The 24,421-nt window shown below is 38.7% G+C and overlaps 1 protein-coding gene across 1 annotated transcript in view; it reads right to left on the bottom strand.

Annotated features, from left to right (window-relative positions):
- The window catches only part of chd7 (chromodomain helicase DNA binding protein 7), a 187,084-nt gene that overhangs the window by 123,898 nt on the left and 38,765 nt on the right, over positions 1-24,421 (bottom strand). Inside the window, 1 exon segment of the mRNA XM_052022851.1 lies at positions 6,834-7,192. Within this exon segment, the coding sequence (XP_051878811.1) occupies positions 6,834-7,192 (359 nt within the window).

The raw sequence follows: 24,421 nt of genomic DNA, 5'->3' as shown, positions 1-24,421 counted from the left end.
GGAAAGGGCAGTGGACCATGGAATAAAGGATGGAGGAGGGGAGGAGAGGAGATGGGCAGGTCATCAAGGCCAGGTAAGGGAGCCACAGGAATAAGGGAAGATAAAAGCAGTTGGAGGGAAAATGAAGAAAGAAAAAAGGGGTGGTTACCAGAAGCTAGAGAAATCGATGTTGAGGCCATCAGGTTGGAGACTCCCAAGACAGAATACAAGGTGTTGTTCCTTCAACCTGCGTCTGGCCTCAACGTGGCAGTAGAGGAGGCTACAGATAGACATGTCACTTTGGGAGTGGGATGTGGAATTTCTGCTGGAAGTTCTGGAGACTAGGACTTGTGCACCTGAAAAATTTACCCATGTTGGAGCAGAGAGGGGAATGCAAAATAGGCCTGAGGAAGAGAGGATTTACAAGCAGGAAAGAGTGCAACAAAAACATGGCAAGATTCAAGGACAAAAATTTTAACATGAGATGTTGAGGAGAAGGGTCAATAGCAATCCGTGAAGACAAAAGCAACTAGTAAGTAATTGTTGTGACTAACATGACACACACATCCAAAGCATGTTCATAAAGGACAGAGTGCTAGATCAGCAAGGATGCAATTAGAGTAAGAGTTCAGATGCAGCAAAGCCATGCGTAAATAATTCAGTGACAACAGAGTTGAAGAACTTGTGACTTTATCAGGAGATAAAAGGAAAAGGGTGGATGGGTGTTAAGTGAGAAAGGGATTAAGGGAACGGTATTTTGATTTCAGGCAAGATGAGCAAGTGGTTAGTTCGAGGTTTTTTGTGGCAGTAGAGACTGTGAAGCAATGGAGAGAAGCAGCAAAGGATAATGTGAGTGTGCTGGGGTAGGTCAAAAATTGAAGAGCTTCACCTTCAGCAACAGAGGCAACTGCACAAATAAAATTCTTCAACTTGGTGATAAAGATTGCAGTTTTGAAGTTGTTCATGGAGAGGGCAGAAGAAAGGGAGTTAGTAAGTACGGTAAGAGCTGGTTATCTGGCACTTACCTAACTGGCACATTCTGTTAATCAGCACTCCAGAGGGAGCAACTGGGCTAAAATCAGGGCACTGTTTTAGATGGAGTAGACAGTTGATACATTTTTCCCCAGGGTCAAAATGTCTAATACTAGAGGGTATGCATTTAAGGTGAGGGGGGTAAGTTCAAAGGAGATGTGCAGGGCAAGTCTTTAAAATTCAAGAGTGGTGGATGCCTGGAATGCACTGCCGGGGTGGTGGTGAAGGCAAATATGATACATATGTTTAAGAGGCTCTTAGATAGACATATGAATAGCTAGATAATGGAGGGATATGGACATTGTTTGGGCAGAAGGGATTAATTTAGTTACTAGTTTAATTAGTCCAGCACAACATCATGGGCCAAAGGGCCTGTTCCTGTGCTGTACTGTTCCATGTTCTATGCCCAGGGAGCACCATGCTAACAAAGATCCAGGCCAAATTCAGAGCAGCACTGGAGTATCAGGGTATTCCCCGATTCCCCGTCTCTGCACATTGCTATTTTCTTATTGCCTGTTGATAACACTGATTGCCAATTCATTCATGAGTACTGTTGAACAGTGTATTTCATTTCTCTTATTTTGTTACCATTATTAATTGTGAAAACATAACAGGCTAACCATACATTTGACTAACCAGTCACCCTCCAATCTTCATGGAGGTCAGATAATAAAATTTGCACTGTAGCTGGAGTTTTGGGGACCCATGCAGAGTCCAAGGCATGATGAATGGCTTGGTCTGTACTGTCCCACACTTTACTCAAATCTGAAGGGTGTAAACTACATTGAATAAAGTTGGGGATCAGAGACATGAAATGAAAAGGACATAATAAATGTTGTAGCAACCTTATAAGTACTGTTAGATATACAAATTGGCTGGCCATTCTGACACCCCATTTCCATTTTTTTTAAACATTTCATCTACATCCTTTTACACACAGCAGATATTTGCAATGCACCAGTTGTAGAAGACCATCTAACCAATTTCACAGTTAGCTAAAAGTTTAATTTTTATTTGTTTACTTGCTCATGAAACATTTCCCTTCACTGAATGTACATTCAGCAAAGCGATCCCCACTGTCACTTCAGAATGGTTATTCTACCATTTATTAAAATTAAATTTGGGGTTAGAAGGACAAAAGCTGCCCTAAAAGTGAATATTTTGTTTTAAAATGTTACGTAGCAATGTCAGGGACGTCTTCCCTTTTAAGAATACAACAAGCAAAACATATTTAATGAATAGTTAACTACTCACCCCCCCAAAAAAGGAAGCTATACCACAAGGGCAGTTTGCTGGAAAAGTCAACTCTGCACTGCAACAATCTGCTGGAGGAACTCAGCAGGTTGAGCAGCATCTCTTTTTTGGTGGGGGGTGGGTGGGTAGGAGGGAAGAGGCTGGCTAAGGAATTGTTGATGTTTTGGGTCAAAATGTTGCAACAGGGCTGTTGCTCAACCTGCTGAGTTCCTCCAGAGTGTTTGTTGCTCCAGATTCCAACATTTGCAGTCTCTTGTGTCTTAACTTTACATTTTAATTCTCTGCAGATCTAAACTAAACAAGGTAAAGTTCAACTGTTCATTACCATGAAGTCATAAATGTATTAAAAACATTGAATTTATTAGCAGCAGAGTAAAATTGCTCTTTCCATAATACCCGTGGATTTTGAAGGATACAAGGAAATGAAGAGTTATAAATACCATAAAGGAGAAATAGAGCAGAAAGCACAACCAAGTTCAATATTATCAACTTTGGCACTTCTTTTAACAGACCAGTGATTAACATTTTTATTTTTCTATTTGAAGTAAAACTACACACTAAAATGTAGTAATAACCAAGTGCTTTACAGATAATAATCACACAGATGAAGGTAAATTTAAAGAGTTTTTAGCCTAGATGAATTACTTTAAAAAGGTTGTCATCAATCCATGATGGTTCAAAACCATGTTACTAATTACATCAATCTTGCAATCAATTTTTGCATCCCTAATGCTTACCAAGCAATAAGTGAATGCAAACAGATTACGGTGATAAATACATCTTTCTACCCAAGCCCATTTTGCATCTCAAACTTAAATATATATTCACTAAAGAATTGAATGGTTATCTACACATGCATATAGAATTCAACAAAAAAAGTCACCACAGAGAGAAGAAATGATAGCAGCTGTAGTCAATACAAATAAACCCTTAACATTTATTCTGCATCGCCCATTAGCTTAAATCTCCAAGTCTGGAATTGCATTGTACTAATGTTATTCTTGATCTGACAGTTTGTATTTGCACCCATTTCCAATTCATTTAGGAATGATCAAATGCACATTCTTCCTTCCCATTCATTGGCACCAAATTTCTCCCCATTCATAAGGAAATGATGATAGATAACATGCCTGTGGTATTACATAACACAAGCATAGTAGGATGTGGCAATGTCTTTAGTTCCCTAAATAGTGACTCCAACGTCAGCTTAATCTGTGCAGAAGTTCCCCCAACAGGAAGAGGCGAAAAGCTATGGATAATTTAATATCAGCAAATATAGGACCATCTCAGTTAGTAAATGATGCATTCTAGAGGAGTTTGTGAAAAATGCCCATAACAGAAAGAATAAAAGTGTTGCATTAAGCATTACTCATTTCACTCCCAGATTTGAATAACAGAAGAATGAAAAAATAAAAAAAACTACAGATACTGGAAATCTAAAACAAAAATAGAAAATGCTGGAAATACTCAGGTCAGACCGCATCTGTGGGAAGAGAAACAGTCAACAGACCCTATCTGAAACATTGACTCTTTTTCTCACAGATACAGCTTGACCTGCTGAGTAGTTCTAGGATTTTCTGTTTTTGAATTGCAAACTCACCAGTCAGCATTCAAATTTGAATCTATTAATCCATGGATTTATATCCTAATAGCAGTTACCTGCACACCCTCTATCCCTTTCAATCTAGCCAGGTCCTCTGCCACATACCATTCTTTCCACCCTGCCCCCCTCCCCCCCCCCCCAACCACTTTCCCCTACCTACCCACTCCATCTGCCCATCATGCACACACTCCTCCTACTTAGTCCCTTCCCCCATCTCCATCTGTTCACCTCCCTTATTTGGTTCCACCCTTCACCTTCCTTTCTCATCAGATTCCAGAATCTGTGGCCCTTTGTTCCTCTACCTCCCAGCCTGTGTCACCATCTCCACTCTTCCCTCCCACTTGGCTTCTTCTGCCAATCAACCCCTCCCCACCTAGATACATGCATCACTTGCCACCTGAAGCCCCACCCCTCTTTATACTGGCCATCTCTACCCTCAGTCCAGATGAAGGGTATTGACCGAAACATCAACTGTCCATTTCCCTCCACAGCAGCTGCCTGTCCCACCGAGTTCCTTCAGCAGCTTGTTTTTTGCTCCAGATTCCACCACCTGCAGTTTCTCATCTCCAATACTTCCAAAACATGCAGGACTTCCACTTTTCTCTTCCACAAAATAGAATCAACTCTGCCACAGTGATGAGTACTGCCTACACCAAGCATAATTTTGGCTAACATCAATGTAAATGCAAGTTTGTAAACAAAAAAACTGTATACCACAATCAAATCAAGAGCTTTGGCCAAATTCTGTGAGAGGACCCAATTCAGAGTTAAATAAACCCATCAACATTTTGCCCAATAAATTGCCGACTACAGAAATTTTACCGAGAGAACGAGAGAAAATTAGGCATATGTAATACCATTGACTGAATTTAGTAAATTCTTGATTGAGTGTTCCAATTTAACCAGATAGCAAGTTTTCTGCTATTTATCCATTAGGTTCTAAACTGAAGCATTTTCTGATCCACAGCAAGAGAAAATTAAGACACAAGAAATAGCTAACCTATGATTTGTACTGGTAGATGTAATTTACTTGTTCTATTTCTTGTTTCAACCATGTTTCTTTACAGAGAACCTGTAAAGGAGTGACAATGAGCTTCCCATTGCCTGCCATTTTAAATCCCCATCCCAATCCCACAGTAACCACTATCTGAGATTTCCTGCTTTGTTCCAATGGAGGCCCAATACAAGCTTGAGGAACACCACTCATCTTCTGTCTGAACATATCGAAGCCTTCCAGACTATGTTGAATTCTCCAACTTCAGGTAACTAATTCTTTTTGTCTGCATCAGAACTGGCCATTTCTGCCTATTTTGGTTCAGTTTTTCCTCTTCCCATTAGCATAGTATGACCTGCTGGTCATGTCCCACAACCTTGCTATTAGCAACACAAAATACAAAGCAGCATGGGCTTGTAACTGCTACTTTAAGTCATTTGATCCCACTGTTCCCCCACCCACCATCTCTATATCTGAGAACTCGTTCTCTCTTTCCCAGTCTTGACAAAGTGCCGAAGCGTTAACTGCTTCCCTTTCATAGACACTGTGACCTGATCAGCGTATGTAGCATTATCTGTTTTTATTTCAGATTTCTAGCATCTGGAGTTTTTGATTTTCAAAGCAAATTAATTACATCTCATTGACCCAATGCTCATCTCTGAGAAGGCCAGACACACCCAGTTTAACACTTTACCTTTACCATATAAAGGTAATGAATATGCAAAAATAATCATTTTTTTAAAGGAACATGATTTTTTATCTTTAATATTCCAAATGAAATGAAAAGATCACTTCAGGAAATTTACAAAGCAGAATTGATCAATATCTTTATGCAATAGCAATACAATATCAGTTTTTCCTTTCACTTACCATTACCTCCGGATAAATGCTACCAATACTAATTAAGATCAGAGAAACTAATGAATATTACAATACCCATGAATTTTATGGGGCATCCTTCCTTACCCCTTCCCATCACCCCAACCTGTTCTGCGATACAAGGATCCAAAATTTGCAGTTAACACCAAAGATAAAGCACCACTCTCTCTTTGAAAGATATCCACACACATCTAATTTCTGTGGAGACAACCTGGTCCTTTCCATTGCCATCAAGAATCATTTGAAAAGAATGCCTGGTGTCCAGCAGTTTTAATGTCATCAAGCTGGCTAATCACGCAATCACATTAAAGAATTCTCAGTTTATTGGGCAGCAAAAAGCTCAATTTAAAAAGTAATCTTTTGAACATTATACAAAATGCTAAATAAATGTTGGAGTTTGCACATATGATACAGATAGAAACAAAACAAAGTCAGAAATAAATCCCATATGAAATATTTACCATACACAAAAAGTAGCCTTTTGGAACAGTATTAGCTTGCTGAAGTATTATGAATTAGTATGCCAATAAAATCGCTCACTTTGGTTCGCAAGGTCTACATAGAATATTCAGGGTTTTTTTTATATCAAGAGTATTTTGTAAATAGCTAATTCATGTCAACTAGATGGTGCACACAAGTCTGCTAACATCACAATCTGTAGAAGGGCACTGATAGCAATGATGATGAATGATGATACTTTTGCTTTGATATAACAATGGCTATTGGGTATACTAGTACTCTGTATTAAGTGATGTCTACATGCACCTTTTTTGTAGGCTTTTTTAATTCAATAGCAGTAACTCTCCAGCACTTTGATTATTTGAACTTGTGATTGGACTAGCATTCTAAAATAAGGTTTTCTCAACAGCTTTCATTTCTGATGAAATACTTACACAGGGTACTATTTTCCTGCTGATGCCTTAGTACAGTGGCAATAAATCAGTTGGTTGGAGGAATGGCTCCTCTGGAGAACACAAGCCAAACATCTCAGCAGCTTCTAGGTATGTCAAATTTGTAGCATTTTAACTTTACCACTAAAAAAGCACTTCAAAAATTTCTGTTCAGCGATAAAAACAATATTTACTTTCCTACCTTGCATTCTTGTTACTTTTGATCTTAGCAGTTGCTGTTGACTTGGGTTTCTTTTCCTTTGCTTCTTTGGACTCCTTGGGGTCTTTCTTTTCTTTTGGTTTTTTCTTTTTCTTCTTCTCTTCAGTTGAATTATCCACTGCTGTGCCAGAGATTACCCGTTGGTCAATCACCTTGGGAATATTTTGCTCACCCCGAGCTTTAGCCTTAGCAATGGCCTCAGCTACAATGCGATTGGCTTTCTCTTGCATTCGCTGCTGATCCAGTGACTTCTGCCGCTCTTCTCCAGTTGCTAATTGAGAGTTTTGCCCACTAATCTGAGTCATGTCTGACTGAGTATCAGCCAATGTATTTGAAAGCAACTAAAAAGATGTGAAAGAAAATAAAAGATAAATTAAAAAGTCTCAGCAATACTGTTTGAAATAAGTGATCAAATCTTATTTGTAATCAGATAAAATAACACTTTTTTTTACACATGACAAATTTTAACCCATTCTCAAATGAGATTGAATTGGCACGATATCAGAATCAGGTTTATTATCACTGTCTTATGACATGAAGTTTGTTGTTTTGTGGCAGCAGCACAGGGCAAGACATAAAACAAAACAAAATTACTCTACTTTTGCTATGATATAACAATGGCTATTGGGTATACATTCAGAGATTAGGAAGTGTACAATTAAAATTGTGTTGGTCTTTGACCCAGTACTTTACATTCACATTCTCCTGAAAACCTCAGAGTAAACCCCTGAATTTCAACCAGGGGTTTTTAAAAATGTGGTGCTCTCTCAAAGATTTCCACCATTGTTCACTTAAGTATAAAGAAGTGACTCACTAATATAATTCAACAGCCAAGACGTCTGTTCATAAAAGTTCAAGACTTCCATTTTTGTATTTATGGTGACTTTTATTTACATCACTTGATACGTTTGTCATAAGTAGAACATGGGTTTTAAAAGAAACAATGACAGTAAAATCAAATGTACTGAATGTGGCAATTTTACACAAGCAATAACTGTGGTAGCAATACACATAAGCAATTGATGTACTAATTAAGCAAAAATGACATTTGGGCCCCAGATTTCTCTCCCGAAGATACTCACCTACCTTGATCTTTGGCTCCAGAAGTTTCACCTTAATTTAAAATTCTGGCCTTTGTTCAATGTTTAGAAGTGTCAATCACAAGAAATTAATAAAATTGCAGAAGGAACACTTAACACACAAGAAAAAGCATTTAGACAGCAGATCTGAGTGAACAACCAATATATGCTGACTACTCATTCACATCAACTATATTCCTTCATCTTATTTTCTAGTGATGAGTGGTGAGGAAGGAAGGAAGTGGAAGGAGAGATCAGTTAGGTTACACCATGGATGACCGCCATCCAAGGTTCATTCCAGTCTATGCAAAGCTAGCCTCGCTCTCAGCCCTCTTCATTACTGTACAATTCTCTTTTAAATTACTTATTTCTTTTCAAACATCACAAATGAATGTCTTTACAGCTACACTTGACAGTGCATTCTAGATCCTCTATACATTTCCTGAACTACCTCCCTCCTCTCGTAGCCTGTGCCTTGGCTAATAAAGAAAATCATCCTGGATGATATTTTAGCCAATCTGCCTTTAAGGAATTTATGAACATGTATTCCAAGATCCTTTTGCTTCACTCTTGTCAATAGCCTACCTTTTATTGTATATACTCCTGTCTTAGTGCACCATCTGAAATGTATTACCTCACATTTCCCCAATTTAAATCCAATTTGCCTCTCATCTGCCCAGGTGCTCAGCCCACCTTTATCCTCCTGCTATCTAAAGCTTTCCTCCTGTCAACCACATAGCTTTTTTTTGCATCTGTAAATTTTGTCATGTACATTTAAATCAAATTCATTAACAGCAAGGTACAGAGTACTGACCTTTGTGGAATCCTACTGCTAACACCCTTCACAGTCACAAAAATAGTCATCCTGGCACCGTCAATATTGGCTCCAATTTACTGTTTTTCCTTGGAACTCATGTGCCTTCACTTTTTAACCACTGGGAAATAATTCATACACAGTAGATTTGGCAGAATGCATGTACTTGAAGCTTGCTCCTTTTACAGCTCATAGCAATGTATTGTAGCTGACATTGCAATAGCAGCTTGTAATGCAGAGCCAAATCTTGCTAGTCACACATCAATCCATACCAGAGAGAAGTAATTGTATACAAGTACACAACTTCGTTATTGCCTGCTTAGTTTAAAAGTAGCTGTGCTTTCCAGAGGCAAATAATCTGTTTACTTGAAATCCTACAGTCAACAGATAAATGAGTATTGAGATGGCCTAGTGGTAACTGTTAGAATATTTCAACTTTTCACTATATAAAGCTCTTTCAGCAAAACGTTCCCTAATAGGCAAGATAAGTTTTTGCTAGACTTGCAACTACTGCAGCTGTAATAACCATCTGGGTCTCATTCTTTCCTCTTCAAATTCATTCTTCTCTGCCATCATGTACCAAATGTGATCTCTTCCTCTTCCCTCCCTCTGCATACCCACATTCAACTCCCAAAAAAATGCAAAACCAGCAAACCCATTAACAAAAAATCAGGATCAGATGGTGAGCAAAAACAGTGTCATGCAAATTAGGCCATAACATAGCACCTCATGGTAAATAACAATGCCAACAAAATGCCAAGGCAAGATTAAATACATCCTGAGTCAGGTAAATGGCACTTGAATTTCCATCTGCTTGAAAGGAGATCAATTCTGTATTAAAGCCTACACTTCTTCATATTTTCAAATGCAAGGTTTCGTGCAGTTTTTGCCACTTAAAAATTCTGTTTACTATTAGATTTTGGATCACATACACATTGAAAACTAACACCTCTGATTAAAAGGTCTATAAAAGTTCTCCAGGTGCCTTCACTTTCCCGTGTTTAATTGTGAATCAAAAAATTCCCACAATGTTATTCCACAGCCTCAAATGCTTGCTTTGATGGTAATTGAGTCTTAAGTGAACCTGTCATAGATGGAGCAGATGGTGCTCTTGGAAGAGGTGGATGGGTTTTTGGATACATTGTGTGCTACTTCCACCATTCACAGTTAGTCCTTATGTACCCTTGTCATGGAGATTTGAGATGCCCATTGCCTTTTCATAAGCTTTTCTACTTTGGACCAGGGATGTTATATTTTTCCATGAGACAACATGAGGAGTTTTCTCTGCTCCCCATGGGAAATCTCTTGCCTTGCAGATCTCAGGGAAGTGTGCATTTCGGGAGTCTAGTGTCGGGCACGCTGAGGATGTTGGCTTGGCGTTCACACATTTGTTTCATCTATTCTGGCATCCCACTTGGAGAATTTTGCAGAGGTAACAAGTATGGTACATCAATAGTGCTTTGAGGTGCCTAATGAGATTGTCCATGTCTCTGACACAGACAGGAGAATGGAGATCATTGCTACTCAGCAAATTGTACAAGCTTGTGCTGGATTTGAAATCTTGGCCTTTGACACTGCCTTAGTCAGCTGAAGGCAACGGAGAATTGCATCACCAATGCCCTTCTGTGCCGAGAGTTGTCTAGGTTATGGAAAGTGATCCACGTTTTCAGGTGTCAACACAGATCTCAATTACTGGCAGCAGAGTTGCGCAAAAAGGCAGGTTGGTAGAAGACCTTTGACTTTGGACATTCAGTGCAAGGCCCATCTTCTCGTGCTTCACTGAGCAAGTCATTTGAGGTTCAGCCATTTAATGAGCACATATGAACATGTTCCCTATATACACTAGATAGGCTGATGACTGAGGTCAAGATGATCATAATTCTGGAAAGGGAAAAAAGGGTTCAGCATTTTCCTGTGTGGCCTACAGATCAACTCCAATCAAGCAGGGAGCTTGTTTGATGTGAAATGCAGTTTTGCCATAAGGAACAAAATTGGTGCAGTGACACTGGCTTACACTGAGGCTACATCTGTGATGCATCTGATAGGATTATGGTTTACATGTAACATATGCAGAACAGTAATAGATTTCTCAAGACATCCAAATGAGGATGCTCTTTAATGTCTAAATCAAAAGCTTCTGTGAAGTTGATAAAGACCAAGTACAGTGGCTAGTGCTACTTTCTACATTTTTTGGATATTGGATTTGTTGTGCAATGGAAATCTTCCACTTGCTGGACAGAATCAGCATCACAACAGTGGAATGAAGCAATTGAGGAGGATGTGATAACATTCCCTGTAGCAGACAGCAAGACCGGCCTTCTGTAATAACTACAATCAGACCCATCTCCTTTCTTGAAGATGGTCTGATAACATTGACTCCAAGATTCCTTAGCATTCTCATCTCTTCCCCGGTGAGGGAGATAAATTCATGCCAGAAGTGGTACTCTGCCATGTTTAATAGTTCAGCACAGATTTTATCCGCTCCAAGGACTTTGTTTTTCCAATTACCAAATGGCCTTTCTTGCTAGACTGGGGAAGTATCAAGACTGTAGGAGATACTGTGCTGCGGGATAGAGGGACAGTCTAGATCTTGGTGAAGATCTTCAAGCTGCTCCTACTGTGACCATGTACTACCTCTCTGAACTTGATAAGTAAATTTTACTTAATTTTGTAGAGTGATCAAAGGATGCCATTTATAAGTACTTCTAGATGGCTTTTAAAGACACTCTCATGTGAAACTCTATGCCAAAGCAGAAGCTTTTGCAGCTGAAAGCAAATTATAGACAAGGTTAGGAAAATGGCTGGGTGAAAAGATGTCTAGGATAATTGGCTGAATCTTTAAGCAAGCAAAATACAACTACTGGTAATTGATAATCTCTAAGTATCTGTGCTATGGCATGAACCACTGAATGGCTTAGATGACAGATAAAAAGACTTAGATAGAAAGACATTAAATATGAGAAAAATCACAAACATGAGCAGAATAGTAGGTAGTATAAATACTAACATTACAAAGAAATTAATAGATCAGATAATGGTCAAAATCTTGGCAAAGAGCCTGTAAGGTGGACAATCATCATCCATCCTGGACCTTAAAGGATAAAGTAGAATATTCCCCAAAGGGTGAAAAAATTAAAAGAAGCAATAAGTGCAAAGACAATTTGAGGAACCATGCATGGAGCTTAAAATGTTACTAATAAACAAGTCCAGAAAATAATCAAAAAGGTCAATGGAATGTTGACCTTAACATTTAAGGTGCTAAACTACAAATGGGTAGAAATAATGCCAGAGTTATGCAAAGGGCCGGTTTGACTAAACCTGGAATAACATGAGCAGCTCTGGGCATACCTTGAGGATATATGATCTTTGAAGGATTGTACTGTAAATTTGTCAGATTTCAAGGGTCATTATAAGGAATGATTACACAAATTCACATTGTAGTTCCTGGAATTGGCAAGGTTAAGGAGTAATTTGGTAAAGTTAAAGATAGCAAGGGGAACTAATGTGAAACATGGAAAGAAATCACTTTCACTGATCTAGGCAGCCTTCTAAAAAAGAATGCAAAGCCAGGTCTTTCAAGAGTGAAGTTTGAAAATACTCCAAAGTGAGGTAGAAGTTTTGGGAAAAATAAAAATAAACACAAATGGCAATTGAAGTCAATTGTTAGTCTTAATCTGAGATTGACAATACCTTAGGTTAACAAAAATGTTAGGGTTAGGAGTTTGAAGCAGGTATGTATATTTAGGTCAAGGATCACAATCTCATTTAATGGCTGAACAGGCTTGAAGGCCTCATGTACCTCTGCTGAGGAGCAAACACTCCTGCTCCTCTCAACCTAGAAACAGTGCTGAAAAATCATTTACAATTGAGATTCAGCACATTGTCTGCTTTCGTTTGCTGAGGTGCCAGAGGCTTGCAAATCCAAACACCTGTGGTTATGAGCAAAATGACAAAATTACGTTACAATGAAAACAGGCATTATACTTAAATGGCCATACCATCCCCCTCCACTGAATGTGGGGCAGATTTGGCCTCTGTTCCAGATGTTCTTCAGTTTAACCTCTGACATGGCCCCAACCCTCTCATTTCTGGTATAACTCATCCCTGGGTCAAAGGATGGCAAAATTGAGCAAGCGGCTTGGCAGATGCATTATCAGCAACCATTCAAATATACCCACTATTGAGCACGTTAATTGTCACCTAGTCGGTACTTCATGAAATGCATGGATTCAAGCCCCACAAAAGAGGCAAACGCATGATCCAGACAACACCTCAGCAGTGCTGGGGTACTTCCACTGGTAGAAGTGGAAGTTTTCAAGTAAACTTTTAAACGAAGGCTACATTTGGCAAATGTTAAAGATCCCGCTACATGGATTTGAAGAGCAGGCCAAAGCTTCTCCACAGTATCCTAATATTTATCCTCCACTATTAAAATCAAATTGCCTTATTGTTGACCACACAATCTAGTTTCTGACATTACAACAGTGACTACATTTCAAGGCATCTAACTGGATGGCACGCAGTGCAGAAAACCAGAGATCACTTGGATGCAATACTCTTTCTCAAAAGATTTAAACTAAGATACAGTGGTTAGATTATTAGATTAGTAACCAGACGCCAGGACAAACAATTCAAAGATGCAAATTCAAAACCCACTGTGACATCTATGGAATTTAAGTTCCAGATTACCAAATGAATTTTAAAAAGCTAGTCATTAGTAATGATGGCCACAAAACTACAGGATTGTCATAAAAATCCATCTGGTTCACTAATATCATTTCAGGGAAGGAAACTTGCCAACCTTACGCATTCTGTCCATCTAGGAATCAGAACACTCATCTCAAACACCCTCTGAAATAGGTAAGCAAAGTATTCTGTTCAGGGACAATTACGCACTAATATCGCCCACATCCTGGGGGCAATAGCCAACATCCTCCTGCTCCTGAAACAAAGAGACCATTTGGTGCCATTATCACTCACCTGTCAAAAGAGACTACTGGAGCTTTCTTGCAGTTATATCTTAAATGGATCATCAATGAAAAAACATACACGGCTCAAACTCCCACCAATGATGGGGGTCACTACTCAGGATTCCATATCCTCCCTCTCCCACACACACCAATACCTGACTACTCCATGGTGGATCAGGAAAGAAATGCATAAAACCACCTCATTAAATCTAAATAATTGCTTGTCAATAAATTCAAAGGAAAAATCAGTCTATTCTTCAATAATTGAATAAAAGCTGGCAACTATAAATCTGACCTTGATAATATTACCAATTTAGTGAACAAGGAAAATGCGCCAATAATTAAGTTTTTCCTCAATCCAATGTTTGTAATCTCCAGTATCTGATCTAAAGTCTAGGAAAATCAAAAATAATTTCTGAATTGAAAACAATTGCATAAACACTTATCAAAATAATTGGTTACAGATTTATGAGTTTCATTACCACGTCTAGAAAGCATAGTTAAGATTCAATGTCAGGAACAATATAATGTTCCTTCACCAAATATCTCCTCCCTGGGTGCCTCCAGCAATGAGTTTTGAAGAATGTACAGAAATAACAAACTTCCTTTCAAGCCACTTCCAGACTTTTCCACTCATAATCAAAAATTATCTCAAAGCAGTTCAGAGGTTAAAAAAAGTAAAGATGTTGCTGAGATTAGATTCCTCACCAGTTTAGGTGATTTGTTTACTCATTTGCAGCAACAATGCTTCAATTTATTTGAATGGCACCTAGGATTCTTTGGCTTCCCTCAAGTATTCTGACAAAGTTTCAAAGCTATGGATCCACATTTCCAGATTGCAAATCTTCAAAATTACAAGAAAGTGACCTTGGAATCAAAGTACAGGTCCTCCTCAACTTATAATAGGGTTTCATTCCTGAGAACTGTTCATTATTAAAATTACTTAAGACCCAAATTTGCATAGAGTTTCCTTCCCTCAAGTATCGGACTCCTTCCAGAAGGAAAGTGAGCATGCATCATTAAGAATTGCTGGAAAAGGAGAACAGAATCAGGGCAGAAAAAAAAACTTACAGCAGAACGGTGAAAATTGGTTTGATTCCAAGAATGGGAATATAAGATCCCTAGCTGAGTCACAAGGGCTAAAACTAACATCCATCAATTCGTGCACCATGACTGCAGTGCACACTAATTGCAGAATACATGCATAGCAGCAACCTAACAAGCTACTTTAATGGCATCTTTTACTATCTAGAAGGATAAATTCAGGTTCAAAACATTGCCTGCAAAGTCGCATATCACTGTTTCTTTAATTTGACTAAGTCAAATATAGATGCAGGAAAGGCTGAGGACTTTGTTGGTAGCACATTAAGGGAGCTGGTCACATTGCAATTCTCTGAGAGCAGTGGAGGTTCAGTCAGATTGGCAGATTTCGGGACATTAAAGAGAATCAAGGTATTTGGGGATAGTGCTGAAAAATGGCTCTGCAGCATAAGATTAGCCACAATCTTAATGAATGGTGGGAAAGACTCAAGGAACTGGATGGTCTAGTCCTGCTCTAAACACCATCACTATTTGCTTCACTTCAATCCAAGTAGCTGCTATTGTGTTGACTGCAGCCTTTATGTACTTCTCCCATATAACGATAAGTGCTGGTGAATTATCTTTCTTGATTTCCCTAATCACATGATGCATCATACAATGGCAAATAATAAACCTTGAATGTCAAAATAATACTTTGGTCCAAAGGCTCCAAGAAGCTTGTAGTACTAGGTGGCAAAAATTTCCACAAATATTGCTATATACATCAAAATGGACTACAAGCAACCGGGGTGACGATCAATAAAGCCTTATCATCCATATTTCTTTCATGGTATTGTTTAATTGCACTTTCAATCTCTCTCCACATAGAGATAGCATGATTGCTGTAATTCCTATTAGAAATGTAAACTAGCAGAGCAACTTTTGATGTCTTTCAAAGGCCATGGATTTGAGTGATAGTAATGCATGGTTTAAACTTGCATTCCCTCCAAGAACACAAGTCAAACAGTCCTTTGCTGCTTTAAATCCTGGGGTAGACATCTTGGTCCAAGATGGGAAGGTATGTTTCGATAATCTCTTCCAATCAAGTTCCATTGCATCAAAATTAAACTTTTAGGGGTGCACAGTCACCATCTTTTATAGTCTTCAATAACTGTTCAGAACATTAAGCAGCAGTAATAACCACAGTGGCACCTTCTCCAGTCACCTTAACCAAATGCAAATGATTGCTTTCGTGAATGTTATCAAGACACCTGTGACTAGCAACAAAATCTTCAGCTGGCTGCTTGTCCCACAGACGTAGGTGCTTCAACCTATTGCCCATCACACTGCCTCTTAAGGTCCTGCCACATAGCACATATCACAAAGATATGTGTGCCGTGTGGCAGGACCTTAAGCAGTGTGAGGAGACAGTGGCAAGCACTTTGATCCCAACTTCAATATCTTTTCCATCTCTATCAAATCTCTACCTCCAATGTTACAGCAAGAGGCACTAAGTTTGTGTCATTCTCTTCACTGCTGCTTTACTTTTCAAAATGGCGGAAATGGTAGGCTCCACAAGGTGAAATTCCCAGATAACAACAGAAGTCTTTTCTCCCATTCCCTGCTTTTTTTTAAAAAAACAGTATTCATGTTCATTACAAGGGTCATGGCTTTCCTTTTCTTCACTGACATGGATGGTGAAATGCAACAAAATGCATTCCCCACCTTTATTGTAGCAAGTGATTCTAAGCAAAGAATTAGATTAAATAAAACCCTTCATTGTAGAATAGATTCATTAAACAAATTTCCAAGGTGATAAAGATATTTCCTAGGTGATATTAACAAAATGATTGAGTGAGCAACAACGTGGCAGATGAAGTACAAGGTGGAATCAGGTATCCACTTCAGTTGGGAACGAAACAGAAATTTCTTAAAATAGTAAGCCATTTAGAACTGAGACGGGGGAGCTTATAGTCAGGTGGCAGATCTTTAGAATTCTCTAGCCTAGAAGGCTGCAGAGACAGTTGTTGATTACATTAAGAGATTGATAGATTTCTGAATTTTAGAGGACTCAATGGATATAGAGATGGTGCCAGAAAATAATTTTGAGCTAGATCACCCATTGTTCTGTTGACTGACAACTGATTCGAGGGCCAAATGGCCTACTCATGCTTTTCTTTAAGAATGTTCTATCCAAGCACTACAACAGTACCTTCACCACACTGACTATAACTATTCAAACAAGCAGCTCCTCACCACCTTCGAGATCAATTAAGAGAAACAATGCAGGTGTTGGTAATGAAGTCCCTTTTCAAGAACAAATATAAAAACATACCAGTGGTCAGCAAATTCAGATAGAACTCCAACAGGAAATTTAATAAGAGAATAAATCCTCCTTGGTAATTACTAACCCCTTTTCTCTTCCAAGGTACTTACTTGAACAGATTCTCTCCTAGCACTAAACTATACTTATCCAGCTTCTGTCATGCCTATAGTTCTTAATCACTAAAATTCATTTTCCATGACTGTGACAGGGACACATTCTTTTCCAAGCTTTCTGCAGGCTTCTGTGAAGCACAGCATTCACCTCCAAATATTTTATGCCATTGTACAAGGCTGTCTATGTTTACCTAACTATAAATCCAATTATTCTTGGAAATGTATCTCTTTCCATCACTGCCACATTACCACTAGTCTGCAAAGTTCTACCCATGAACCTGATCCATTTAGTTATACACCACCTTTAATGGCTTGGGACAGCATTACATCCATTCAATTTCTCCACTATCTCTTCCCCACCTCTAAGACCACTTATAATCAAGTTCTGGATGAGTCTTAACATCCCTCACACAAACCTCAAGATAATTAATGTTCAGAGCTATCATCTGTCTTTCATGAACTCCAATTCATCCAAATTATGCTAAGTTCTTGTCTCTTAACATTCAACTAGTTACCTTAGATTGGTACACATGTTCAAAGTCACACTTCTCTTGCACAAATCTAGTGTTACGTTTCATCGCTCCAACCTTCCACTCTCAGACCATACATTTCTTTTTCTTTCCCTTGCTAATGTTGTCAAATGACCCAAATCCCTTCTTGCATATTTGCTGGGAAAAAAATTGCAATGCCAACTCAGGTGAAAAGTCAAACCACTTTTCTTCAGACATTCAATGATCTGAGAATTTCCAGCACTTATTCTATATTTCCATCATTCCCTCCATTTAACTTGCTACCAATTTTCCAGCTGTCTTCAACATGAAGTCCTATTCCTCTTAGATGGGATTTCATTTTGAGTTAGCTTCTCTTTATCAAATGTCTACTAAAACTTGCCTTCACAACCACTTTTCTACTTGCTTAGCAATAATCTCTGGCTTGTTCATTTACCATTTATTCCATTTACCATTTCTTACTCATTCGTTTTGAATGCCATCTTCCATATTACTGATCAAAAAATTTCCTCTTACCCTCAGAGGCAAGGACCACCTGCGATCTTTACCTCATCTGTCTTTTCCCCTTCTAGCAAATAGATGGGTGGAAAAGGTAAAGAAAAACCCATTTCCTAATTTGACCAATCATAGAACATCAATTCCTGCTTAATGCTATACAACACTTCAACCCTTACCTCACCTATTAGAACTTGAAAGAAACCATTCCCTCTGCAACTTCTGGGACAAACTTTAACCACTCCAAAATCCCTTCCTCTTCCCTCATGGCCATTTTCATATGCAAGCACACACAATCTTACTGCCACCCAGGACCTAATACATAACCCACATAAAATGTATTTGTACTTTAAATTTCATATTTTGCTTACAACATGGTTGCCTCCATATTGGAAAGTTTAAATGTAGATGAGGTGAAGCTTTGAGAAAGGCCTTTTCTTAAACCACAATCATAACCAAGTTCTTCTCACTTTCCACTTTAATTGTCCATACCATTCACCTTGAACTGTGTGACTTCTTGAAATGCTTTATTGAAGCTTCAATCCATCATTCAATTACAGCATTTCTGATTTTCATAGATAAATCTTAGGTCTCTATTACTATTCTCATTTTAACAAAAACAGCTGTTGCCAGGGTTTCTGTTGTTTCGGTTTCAACTTGAGACCCATCTTTTATTCCCTTAATTGTCTTGTTACATTCCACCTTCCACAAATCATTCTCTCTCCAGTTTTCAGCCCTACCACCAACATTCACTCCGTGTTTAAAAGTGTTACATCTTTTACTTTTGCCAGTTGTGACGAGGTCTCTCTCCACAGATGTTGCATGATCCAAGTTTTTCCAGCATTTTCTGCTTTAATTCCAGATTTCCAACAGTATTTTGCTTTTGAATCAAACAGCGGATTCTAATTTAAACAGATGGCCCAAATGAAGAGATTGATTTCTCCAAGCACTTTCCATAGATTCTTCCTATTTATACTGCACTGTTAAAGTATTCACTATTTGCAAACTTATCACAGAGAGCTCCCTTAGATCAGTACTAACTTGACAGATACCATAAGATAATTTTCTTAGGTGCCTCACCAGTCTATCATTAAGCAAGTCACCTTGTTCATAAACATTGTATACATTAAGTATATTTCTCTTACACTCCAAGTCAACACATTGAATTTGGTGCACTTGCATCTCATCTGAACTCAAACATCTAGGCTATATCCCCCAATAATAAGATAAAGCATCTTTCAGAAAAAATGGACAGGCTACCATGAACAGTCAACAAGATCATTAGTTTGTACTCTGGCTCATTCTTAAACTTGTCAATTTGGAAGCGTTACATACTTTCCGTGTTGTACAAAAAACCTTCCCATTCAGGCAAATCGTTGAGCTACTTTAGGACATTTCTGAGAAAGGCAAAAGATTTCGTGTATATTGATGAAAAAGTAAAACCATGATACAAAATATTGCACATGATTGTCTTTTTCTAAAAAGAAAGCAAGATTTGCTTCTATTGGCAAACAAGTTCAGGTGGATCTTGGTAGCATGCTTATGTTCATTTTTTTCAAATTCAGATTTGTAGTTCCTGCATTTCTAATCATAGTTTAAATACAACTTTTATTGATTGTTGGTGTCTTAAGTTTTGCAATTTTTCCAAATGACCAATCAAGGCAATCTAAAAATTAGTACTGCAGATTTCATAAAATTGAGAAATCCTCTGAACTCCATTGCTGTCCTTTGATTTGGGTTTTGATTAACAGTAATAAATAGCCCCAATGCTGCACTACAATTATCCTTCTAATAATTTGATTCTCTTGCTATCTAATTTTTTTGATTTAGAAAATTTGAGAAGCTCCAATTCAGCCTTCATCGACTTCACCTAAATTACTGGCTTCACTTGCTTTCTACCAGCTGCAGAACCAAATACAAGTATTCCAAGGAGGGCAAATTAGAAAGCTACACAATTTTGGAAATATGTTTAGCAATGACCTCTATGACAGAACCAAGAAATGTCATATTCCACATAAATTTTTGCTCCCCACAGGACAACTTTCCCAAACTAAAGCTGTTGCTCCACTCAACAAAATAGGAAGAGGCCACCTAACCCTTCAAGCCTGCCTGCCTTTCAATATCATAGCTGATCAACCCCAGGCCTCAACTTCTCCTCTATGCCAGATCCACAAAGCCCTCTATACCCTGATCTTTCAGAAACTTATCTTCCTCCACTTTAAATACTTATGAGCTAGCTGCCACAATTTTCTGGGACAAAATTCCAGAGATTCAGCACCTTCTGAGATAAGAAATTTCTACATTTCTCCAAATACATAAAGGAACAGTCCCTTATCTTGAAAGGGTCTCCTCTTTCGAGACCCTACTTCTAGTGACAACGTCTCAACACCTACCCAGACATGTCCCCTTGGGATGCAATCTTTCACCAAGATCACCCCTCTCTTCTGGACTCCAAAAACAAAATACAGACCCAACCTGTTTAGCCCCTCTTGATAGAGTAATCCTCTCATCCTAGGGATTGGCTTGGTGAATCTCTTTTGGACTGCCCCCAGTGCTGCTATATCCTTTCTTAGGTAAGGGAACAAAAACTGTGCATAGTACTCCAGGTGTGGCATAGAAACTGCAATATGTTCAATGCAACAAGATTTTTGCAATCATTTAATCAGCATTTCTTCCAGTCACCCTGACAGCCAAAGAGACTTGAATAAAATCCATCATAGAGAAAACTTTGTTTTGAAATAAGTGATCAAATAGGAAAAAATGCACTGCCTTTGCACACAGCCAGGGAAAAAAAAAATCTCAAATCAATATTATTGGGTATTTTAAGGAAAGAGTGAACAGCAGCTGACAAAAAAAATCCTTAAGCAGAGGAGAGGAAAAAAAATCATTCTTAATTATGTTTAAGCAGCAAGCTATCCAAGTATAAAAGCTATGGAGGGCTTGCAGATGCTTTACAACTTCCCAAAGTCTGAGAAATATTATTTATTGGGAATCTATCAGTTGAGAATCTCAAAATTTTAATTGCCAACATTCTATAGATTGGTGTACTGGCCTTCAAAATCTACATATGTGAATAGTGAACAGCTTACAGCTGAAAACTCATCTGTCAGACTAGATCTGTCAGACTAGATCTGCCAGGATCATTAACACTAGGATTTTAGATTATGAGCAACCAAACATGGACAGGAATCCATATTCTACTATAGCAAAGAAATTGATACCAAGTTCAGCAACCTATTCCTCAAAAGCATTTTATAAAAAGACACAGATCATTTATAACAAAGGACTTTAAATATTGAAAATTTCATAGTTGTATCTTAAAATATCAAAGGTTCATTGATCTCTTCACCAAAGATTCTTAGAGCACACACAATACTGTCCATTATTAGATGAGGAAAATTTTTGGGACAGATTGAGTTTTATAGGAACAGCATTTCAATGTAGTCACAATTTTACTATCAATGTTGACCACTATTGGTGCAACTTTTCAGTTTCCCCATATCAACTGAAGATCTAAACAGTCCCAATATTAACTTATAAATTTCTCATATTTGCTATAATTTTTAATTGGAGATACCTACAACAATGCCCTCAGCAGCAACAAAATTCACCTGCAAATCACTAAATCTCAGAATGATACCGTACAAAACAACCATCCTGCACTCTACCAGCCTACAGAGTTTTTTTAAACCAATGGATATGGCTTAGTCAGGTGTCAGACTTCTTTTTTGCCATTTCACAGACTCAAACAGAATCTCAACTTAAGACAGATCACCGGACCCTGCCATTTATGATCAAGACAGCACCTACCAGGAAGTCAAAACAAAGAATTTATTAAGTATGTATTTACCACATAGATTAGTGCCGTATACTGCTAGTTTGTTACTAAATTCATGCTCTGGCCCAAAGGAACATATTGAAACTTTTAAATGCAATTAATATAATACAACACAATTACAGAGCATGCAACCAAATTTCCTGTACAAAACTATGAGGCAGTCACTCAGGATCAAGGATAACTTGCTTCCACTCCAGTTTTGTGTTCCGAGTTGGCTGGTGAGGTCAGCGTGGAACCATAGATCCTTCCAACAGTGAGGCAGATAGCACTTGAAAGGATAGCATGCAAGTGGTCTAGGAAGTGGTGTTATGCTCTTGCTGTTTATGCAGCGCATCTGCATCCTCCATCCGATATAGGGCTTGAAGTTCCCATGACTATCCTGAATGTTCCTCCGCCATTTTAGACCATCTAGGGCCAAGTAGGGTTACACACTTTACAAGGCTTTGAAAACATCCTTGAACTATTTTCCTTGTCTCCTTGGTTGTCCCTTGTTGTGACTGTTTTTGGAATAGTGAGCACTTCAGGAGTCTGCTGCCAGGTATGCAAATTATATGGCCTGTTAATTAGAGCTGGTCAACTGTAATTGGCTCTTTGATGCTGGGGATGTTGGCCCTGAAAAGGGTGCTGACATTAGCTCACTTTTCTTACTAATGCACCTCAGAAGCATATAGTAAAGGCAAGAATGCATTGAAGCCATAGGTGAATTTCATCATCTACACTGGCCATTCTAGGAGGTAGCACCTGAGATATGAAAAGTGGTCCACATTTTCCAGAGCCTCTAGGGATGTTGTTGATAGAAGGGACAGGTTGGTAGATGACCTTTGCTTTGTAGTGTGCAAGGCCCTTTCCCTGTATGTTTCAGTCAATGAGTCACAGATACTGAAAATAGAAGTATGTTTCACCATGCAACACAATCATGGCTAATCCACTTCAGTACTGTTCCCACCTTCCCCCCACCACATCCTGTCATCCCTCTGGCAATAAGAAACAAGTTGATGACTTTGAGCTCTCTTTTCAAATGTGCACATAGAGAGGCTGGGGCAATCTTGGTCCTGGAGTGGAGGTGACAGATATTGAATAGTGTCCTCAAGGCAAATATGCTTCCCAGTAGAGCGGAGTTTGTGGTGAGGTGCTACAGTAATGACAGAAAATTCAAGGAAAGTGTTTGGAGAATGAGGCAGCCTCGCTTGATACCAAATCTGTACTCAAATTGAATCTGCTATGGTCCTGTGCTTAAAATCATAGCATGCATATTATGTAATATATACTTAAAATGAATAAGAGCATCATGGGGCAGAAGGATTTTCCACCCATCCCTGTGCAATTGGAGGGAGTGAATGGTTTTGAAATCAAATTAAAAACTGCCAATATTTCTCAAAGTTGTCACGTGATGATGTGATCCTCTTTGCCTCAGGATGCATGGAATCCAGAGATTCAGGAAGCAACTCTTCCACCACTGATAGGAGGGGCCTTGGGATGACAATGCTATGGCAGACAGCAGCACGACCTTCTATCATTACTACAATCGGAGTCAAGAGACAGTTGACGAGTTCTTTGAAGTGCTCCTTCCAACAAGTGTGGACTACTGGCCCTTTATTCTGCATAGCTCTGCTCTGTTCTTGGCTCTCAGGATTTAGATCATGGAAGATCTTGCCAGTGCTGAAGAATCTGTTGCCAGGGTTAGCAGCGAGTTGCTGGATTTCCTGTGCTCTTCCATTCACCGGCTGTTCTTTAGGTCAAGGGTTTCTGTTGAACACCTGCCTTGAGATGCCCGTAGAGCAGTTTTGTTTGCCTTGATCCATGGTTGAAATCGCCAATCCAAGAATAGCATTTGGTGTTATTTAGTTCCTGGTCATTCTCATTGGATGATAATCTAACAGGGGCCACTGCCTGAATCAGAAACATCGCCATGGTCCTGTTCTTGTCCTCTGATGAAGCAGCATTTGTTATAAGGCTGTGGTCAAGCTCTTATAATCTTTATGGAGAATGAGTTGGGCGGAGTTGTCTTCCCTTATTCTCTACTTCTCCAGTAAAGCTCTAAAACTTAAACAGTGCTTTATTAAAGCAGCTGAAAACATTCAGTTGATGCACTATTAAGATATGGAAAAGAAATGGGAATGAATTTGCAACTAAGTTAGTCTATGGTCCAATTCTGGACCATCCTCAGAACTTGGAATGTGCCCTTTACCAAAGACTTTACTGATTTAGAATCTCTACTAAGGATTTCCAGTAATGCCCAGGAACAAGAATTAGTGGGCCAAAAGGAAACATTAACTCACTATCATCTGGCATAATTCACGACTATTCTTTGGGAATCAAATCAGTTCTAATACCATCATATGACACTCATGACCTGCAAACATAGTATTCATTAGCGAGGAAAGACAAATGACAAACTTCCATTAA

The sequence above is a fragment of the Pristis pectinata genome, chromosome 9 (genome assembly GCF_009764475.1).
Source record: "Pristis pectinata isolate sPriPec2 chromosome 9, sPriPec2.1.pri, whole genome shotgun sequence".
Taxonomy (NCBI): domain Eukaryota; kingdom Metazoa; phylum Chordata; class Chondrichthyes; order Rhinopristiformes; family Pristidae; genus Pristis; species Pristis pectinata.
Note: the sequence above shows the minus strand (reverse complement) of the source record. Positions and strands in the feature narration are given on the sequence as shown.